We start from the raw sequence: 7,711 nt of genomic DNA, 5'->3' as shown, positions 1-7,711 counted from the left end.
ACCTCTGGACCGTGTTTGTGCTGTCAGAGCCTTTTGTGAGTGAAATTTGAGAATTTTGATTGGATGTTCCTGATTAAATATGTCTGTGGAAGTAAACTGACAATGTAATTCATCTAAACCTTAAATCTAATCTGAATCCAACGTTCCACAGAATAAACTTAACCCGAGCCCCCCGGTGTGGTCAAACTTCAAGTTTAGTTATTACGAACCAATTTGTGTGGCCCCACATTGACTCAAAACAGGAACACACACACACTCACTCCTCATTAGCAGATCAAACAGACGGCACAGATCCAGGTTGAGTTTGCAGGTTTTATTTTAGCACATGAACTGATCAGGACTCACAGCATCACCACCTGCTTCACATCCCTTCAGGACTACATCTCCCATCATCCCCTCTGGGTTTAAGGCTACAGCAGCTGGCGAGGAGAAGTGCGAGTATAAAATGATCAAAAAAAACACAGGAAGATCAGAGGAAACAGGAACAAATACAGCACGTGCAAGGACAAATACAGATCAATAAAATCAATCACAATCAGCCGGTTCTCACACCCACCTCTGACGGATGTGCTGAATGTGAGACACAAAAATGAAGCTACCTGTTTGTTATTTATTGCTCCCACTGAACCTTGATCATCTTCCAGCTCGATACAATCTGATAAAAAAATAAACTTATGCTCCGAGGAAACTCGCTAATTGTTATTGCGGAATCGAAAAACTCCAAATAAAAACAGTTTCTGGTAAACCGTCTGAGCACGCTCATAGGTGTGCACCGCGAAGAAGCTCTCTGTGAGTGTGACGGGTTGTTTCCATGGACACGCATGATTGGAGGTCATGCTATGGCTGTTAAAGATACCCTGGAGTGTTGAACCTGCTTCATAGTGCAGACCTCAGGAGCTCTGATTGGACAGTTGGTCCAGTTCCTGATGAACTTTTACACCTGAGTTTCCAGCTAAGATTGAAGGCGGCCACATTCAGAGAAGAAGAAGAGTCCGAGGAGGACGACTCGGGAAGCAAAAGCCGGTCGCAGCGTAGATCGGTTCATCCTCGCCGGCTTCTGTGACGGCGGCTGAGACCATGACTGGTTCTGGTTGTTCTTGTGTGAACTTTTCTAACAACGTGTGAAAGTAAGCTGTTTGTTCTGATGAACCAAACATCTGATGTACCGACTTTAAATTCCTTAATAACAACTGCACAAACTGCTTTTTCCTCTGCAGAACGACTTCCTCTGCAGTCAGCAAAGAACAAAACCAGTCGCATTAACTGGTTCTGATGGAAGTCCAGAGCTCCAGAAAAAGCTGGTACTGAGCGGCGTCTGTGGGGGAAACCAACCATCAGCAGGAAGACCAGTTCGTACCGTCACTTTCAGAGTCGTCCTCCAACTCTGACCTCCACAGTAAACACCCTGCATTCGTACCGTCGACTGATTCCTCTTCAGTTTTTAAGCCTCAAACTGAAGGTTTGTCCCAGGAAGCAGAGCATAAAGGATCCACAGGTAAGGCCGTGGACCAGAATGAGATCGGGGTCCACAGTTTCCACGTCTCCAAACTCTTGTCTTGGCACATTTCCGGTCTCTCTGACACTGACGTCAGGTAAGTTTCCTTTAAAGGAACCTAAACTGAAAAACTACTCGGGTTAATCAAAGGCAGCGACGAGCCGACCAACCAGAATCAGGAACCTTCTGAGGAACAATTCCTGTTAGGTTTGGAGGTTTGAGGGGACCTGTAGGTTAGTCTCTGAGGGATCTATGCCTCAGGTATCAAGTCCTGGAAGCAGCTAAAACCTGAATTTAAAGAGTTTTAAAGTGATTCGTCCATCTTCATCGGAAGTCCATCGGACACAGCCGTTCACCCGGGCCGGGCTGAGTCGTACCGGCCGGCTCACATCAGGCTCTTGCGGTTTAGTCTGGAACTTTTAGAAGAGGTGATAGGGGAGGTGGAGTCCAGTTGTTGGTACAACTCCCTGAGCTCCTTCACCTCCTCCAGCACCTCCTGCGCCTGACTCCAGGCCGCCTTCGCCTCCTTCAGGAGTCTTTCTGCCTCGGTCGACTCCTTCCCCCACCTCACCATTCCCCGCTCACCCTCGGTGTCGCCCCGCACTTCCTTCAGCAGCCTTTCCGTCTTCTCCAACTTCTGGCTGATGAGCTCCTGCAGCTGACTGACGGGCGCCATCGCAGCGGTCGGTGCGGAGGCAGACGAACGACTCGCTGCCGCCGTTTTACTCTTATCGGCTCTAGTCTCAGAGTGGCTCAGGATCTCATCCATGGAGGCGCAGCGGTTTTTCTCTGCCGTCGTGAGGCGTTTTTCTGGCTGGGGGGTCTGCTCTGAGACCACCGTCACCTCACGGGGAAGGCTGTGAGATTTCCCAGCAGCCTCGGCAGTCCGAGCTGAGAGCGCGCCATCTGTTTTGGACCTGGCACAGTCCGGACTGAGGTGGGATGCAGAATTTTCCAAGCCGGTTCCTTGAGTGTTTGCAGCATCCTCTTCCTGGATCAAGTCCAGAGTCAGCATCCCATCCGAGGAGGAGGTGGAGGCCTGACAGACAGAGAGAGGAGGAAAATCAACAAAGACACAAAGAGTCTGACGGAAAAAAGCTTTTTCAGGCCGCTCTGACCACCAGAACGAAGAGTCCCACAGTCAGTCTGCACATACCTGACAGGTCAGAACAAATGTTTCGGTGCAAAGCAGAGGAAAAACGATTCGTGCCAAAGAAAACCCCAAAATAACAACTGTTCAATGCTTCTATTAAAACAAAGAACAACTGTGAACGGCATCGATAAACTGTTCGAAATATCCAGAAAACAATCTGCTGAAAAAACACAAAAAACTGTGGAAAAACTTACCAACCATTCAAAACGGCTCAAAGCTGCCCCAAAATCTGAATAACACTGAAAATCCCACCAACACCTCCAAAATAAGGCAAACAGCACACTGTAAAAAGTGTCCCAACAGGATGCGCCCGCTGCTAACCTGTAACCTGCCTCATCATTCACATCAGAAGTTCGAGGTTTGATGAAGAATAAAGTCCCAGAGGAAGAGGAGGATACTGACCACAGCCAGCAGGTGGCCTCTGGTTGGCAGTCGGCGGTTGTGAGGGATCTTCACTCGATCTCGAGTCAGATGAGACAGCTGCGAGTCTTCGACCATCACCTAAAAACAAACGAAGAAGGCACGTGGCCACCAATCACTGTGGGAGCTCCTCCAGGACAAACCTGACACAATCACATAAAGACACCTTAAGCAGTTACACGACCTGCAGTCATCATCATCATCATGGTGCTCTCACAGACGGAGCCGCGAACGCTTCCATGTAGGTAACTTAGCATTAGCCAGCACGAGCTCAGGATTGGACGTCCTGCTGACGCTGGCCGTACTTCCTGTTGACTGTTTATGAGGCGTGTTTCTACCTGGTGATTGGATGGATTCCTCACTTTTTTTTTACCACTTTGACACCCAGTCTAAGGCGTGGCCACCGCACATCATGATCTCAAGAGTTTGGATGTAACACAGCACATCATCAATAGGACATGCATGTGCCACTAGCCTGGAACACGCTGTGAAAGACTATTGATCGGGGTATCGACGTGAGTATCGAGCGGTGGAAAAGGCAGACAGCTGCTCTGGCACATGCGCTGCTACAGAATAAACACATCAAAACAGAAAAGTCGCAGGAAACGCCAACATCGAGAGTCAGACCTGCATTAAAATCAGACGCCGCTCAGCCGTGTAACAGGAAGTGAGTGGGGGAAGCAGCCCAGTCACATGAAACATGCATGTTCAGGTTCAGTAACTTCTGCTTTCATCATGTCTACTTCCTTTATAAAAGAATCAAACCACAGAAACACATTCAGAAGCTGCCTGAGAGTCTGATTTTAGCGTCACTGACGTGTTCGACGTACGATGGCCACGGACAGTTCTGCACGTCAGACACACTCGGAAACGAAAACCTCGATTCAGTTTCATTTACAGCTCAAGGGTGAAAGGTCGTCGACTGTCCCAGACGTCCTCACCTGATCCGAACAGCTTCCATCTTTAAACCTGGAAAAACTACACAATCTGTCCAGGTGACAAACTACTAACAAGTCTGTGGCTTTCAGGCTGCTGACGAACAAAGGCGGGCCCAATCTTACTGACTAAACACAGCGGGGCTCCCTGTTTACATAATCAAAGATCACACCTCGTCCAGAACGCTGTTCTTGGCTCTGGTGATGGCGGCATTCAGGACGCTGATCCAGGATTCTTTCTCCTCTGGGCTGACAGCGAGGAAGACGAGGTTGGGAACCTGCAACAGAGCAGAGACACAACAGAGTTAGTCCACGCTCACGCCATCAGACACGCCGGTTTGTATTTTTAATGTTTCAATATTTGGTTCAGTTTTTCAGGCATTTAGAGCTTTTAATGGAGACGCCACAGACGCAGAAATGATTTTACCTCGAGCTGAAAGTATCTGTGTTTATTATTCAGAGCAGGTCTCACACAGACGTCTGTACGTTATAACAGAAGCTGCTTTACTGTGAACACTGATTGGATAGAACTGCTGACATCACACATAAGGACCCCGCCCCTGTCCCCCTTCAGCTGGATTACGAAGCCTCGGTGGGTGACACTTGCTGAGTGTGTGTGTATACATGTTTGTCTGTCAATGTGGGGACCACTATTAGTGCAAAGACCTGTAGGGTCCTCACTGTCACACTTCAAACCAACATGGAGGACATCATGTGAAGCGGTGCTGCGATGTCACCAGTAACCACAGAAAGGGATTCTACTGCACTAGAAAGCAGTAAAATAATTAAAATGGAGCTATCGTTTCGACCGTTCTGTCAAAAAAACCTTTTTGTTTATCTTGTCATTACCCAAACTGCACACCGAAGCTCTTTGTTTCTGCACACGGACATAAGGTGCAATATTCCTGCTTCTTCCTTTCACAATAAAAGTCTTGACATGCACTGTGTGACTTCTGTGGCGCCAGTGTCCGGCAGCCTCGCCTCTGTCAGTGCGCCCCAGGGTGGCTGTGGCTACAATGTAGCTGCCATCACCAGTGTGTGAATGTGTGTGTGAATGGGTGGATGACTGGATATGTAAAGCGCTTTGGGGTCCTTGGGGACTAGTAAAGCGCTATATAAATACAGGCCATTTACCATTTATTTATTTACTTCTGAACATAAACTTGCTTCGAGCAGGGTTTTTCTAGGTTGCATAAAGTAAAGGAAAAAAGGGAAACAGTCACAAAACATATTTATTCTTCAGAAAAGAACCCTTCTCAGAGTGGACATAAAGGTCAAGATCAGGACTTTTTCACCGTGAGCAGGTAACCGATTCACGACTAATGAATCATCTCAGATGTTCTGTGGACTGATGTCTACTCTGTCTTTGGCTTCTTCTTTCTGGAATACGACAGCACTGGTTTCATACTGAGAACAGTTTGATCCTCATCCTCCATCTTCCTGTGCTAATGTGTTTGTTTTAGCCTAATTATAGCTCTGTAACTAGCCACCAGCTAGCACATCATCATATGTCATCTAGGCCAACTTCACGACCCTCCAAACATCTCTGAAATTAATTTTGATAACACCCACAGTCATGGCAGAGCGGTATATTTAGAGATCCTTCACTCAGAACATGAAACACCCTCTTTAGTTGGAAACCAGTTAGCTAATTTCCTGCTAACGCTTAACTCTGCTAAAGCTCATAAAACTTTTTTTTTTCAAGCACGCCTGGAGTTTAAACTTTATTGTAAGACCTCAGAGAAGAGCGCAGGGCCCTCAAGCTCCCAGGTAGAGGACCCGAGCTTGAAGATAAAGATCGCCCGCATATCTTAACAAAAAATACATAAAATACATACATATAGATGGAAAAATCCATATAAATGAAAAAGAAAAAGACATTTCCTATAATTGTATCAATAGAAAAGTAAACTTAAAATGCCTAAAAATAAAATACCTGTGTGAAGTTTAAGAAAAAGGTTAGTTAGTAATAAACTGTATAAATAAAATAACCCTCCATAAGAGGAATAAGAGGCCGTGGCTTGACCACACAGAGACTTTGGCGGTGCAGGAGGTGGACCTTGATATCAGGTCTCCACCCCTCCGAGAATTTGTCCTGTATATGACATCACCAGGAAACCTGCAGCACAGATTCTGGCATTTCATGGCATATTTCAACTCTGGAGGGGTTTCAGGGTTCAAGACCAGGTCCCGTTCAGGTAACACACGTCAGTGATGGTCCTCACAAGTACCCAAAGACAAGTATGTGTGTGTAATAGAATCTGCCACCCAGTCTGCAGGACACTTGATCCGCCCCTCCCCCTTTCCCCAAGAGCATTCTGGGTATCTGCGAACATCTGGTGTGTGTGTGTGTGTGTGTGTGTGTGTGTGTGTGTGTGTGTGTGTGCTGCTGTCGAGGAAAGCCTCTTGGAGCTGGAGCTCCACCTGTGCTCACTGACAGCCGCTGCTGAGTCGGGTCAATAACAGCTCCACCTGCTTTCCTGCACAGTTCAGACGGAGGTTTTATTCAGATTCACTCTGAGCTTCTGCACATGTGCAGACCGTGCGACACACGAGCCGCCTGGGAACATGAATAATCAATGACCTTAGGTTACAGGAGGTTTGATGAATCAGAGCTCTGCCTCTGCTGAGCACCGCTGCTGCTGCTCTTTATGGGACAAGTGAGGCGTGGATGGTGTTAATCACAGCGAGTCCTCCCCTGCTGGCGCTCCTTCTGGACTCTGATGGGACCAGCATGACCAACATGGACGCAGCTTTCATCAGTTTCACACTCGCCTGCTGCAACTTTTTATGGCGGTCACTCCAAACACCATGGGAAGTGTCTGTGGACGTGGACATGACAGCCGACTCAAATACAGATGAATCTCAGGCCGCCGTCAGGCGGGATTCTCGTGACACCACCAACATGTGGGAGGAGCTTACTGACACTTATCACCAGGAAAAAGGAGCCTTGATGTTCTGTAAATATGTTTCTGTGACCTAATTCCCAGTTTTACAAAGACTCCTCCTCATCCCATTGGCTGTTTGTGAATAATGATGATGATCATCATCATAATACAGATGGAGGCCCCGGGGCAGAGCCAGGATGCTGGAGACGTGACATCTCTCAGCTGGCCTGGGAACGCCTCGGTTTCCCTCGGATGAGCTGGAGGAGGAAAAAGGGCGGATGATAATGACGAGGGATCAGGTGTGGTGGCTTTTGGTCGTTTGGGACAGCAGGCTGAGAGCAGACAGGTGAGGTCCACCTGACAGTGAGCTGGCAACAGCACGGTGTGTCAGGTGTGTGCAGGTGTGTCAGGTGTACCGTGTTTCCTGGCGAGCTGCAGCGCTGCAGTCTGAACTTGCTGTGGTTCTTCTTGCTGCGGCTCTTGTTCTTCCTGAGTTCCTCGCAGCGCTCGTAGTCCGACAGGTCCAACACCTCGTCAGCTCGACCCAGCTCCTTCACCTACAGACACACAGGTATTACAGGTAAGTAACATAGGCAGGTAATACAGACAGACATCTGGAATCCTCTTTCACGGTTGCTGATTGGTTGAGGCTGTTGCCTAAGGAACAGCTAAGGCACAGGTCGTGACAGCAGGTAACGAAGGTCATTGGACAGGTGAGTCAGGTGTCCTGACCTCACCTGCTAACAGTGTTAGTCTGTGCATGAGTACGAACCTTCATCCTCCTGATCAATCAGCATCACCTCATTATTCTTTTATTTGT

General features: G+C 47.9%; 1 protein-coding gene across 1 annotated transcript in view; it reads right to left on the bottom strand.

Moving 5' to 3' along the window:
• Window positions 1-298: 298 nt before the first annotated feature.
• Window positions 299-7,711, bottom strand: part of LOC113031382 (pleckstrin homology domain-containing family O member 1-like) — a 19,335-nt gene continuing 11,922 nt past the window's right edge. The window contains exons 4-7 of the mRNA XM_026183413.1: window positions 7,308-7,448; window positions 4,177-4,281; window positions 3,051-3,149; window positions 299-2,534 (exon numbers count right to left, since the gene is read on the bottom strand). Of these exons, the coding sequence (XP_026039198.1) occupies window positions 1,881-2,534; window positions 3,051-3,149; window positions 4,177-4,281; window positions 7,308-7,448 (999 nt within the window). The 3' untranslated portion in view covers window positions 299-1,880. The remainder of the gene's footprint in view (window positions 2,535-3,050; window positions 3,150-4,176; window positions 4,282-7,307; window positions 7,449-7,711) is intronic.

This window comes from Astatotilapia calliptera, chromosome 11 (genome assembly GCF_900246225.1).
Source record: "Astatotilapia calliptera chromosome 11, fAstCal1.2, whole genome shotgun sequence".
Lineage (NCBI taxonomy): Eukaryota > Metazoa > Chordata > Actinopteri > Cichliformes > Cichlidae > Astatotilapia > Astatotilapia calliptera.
The sequence above is the reverse complement of the archived record's forward strand: the minus strand, read 5'-3'. Positions and strand labels throughout refer to the sequence as shown.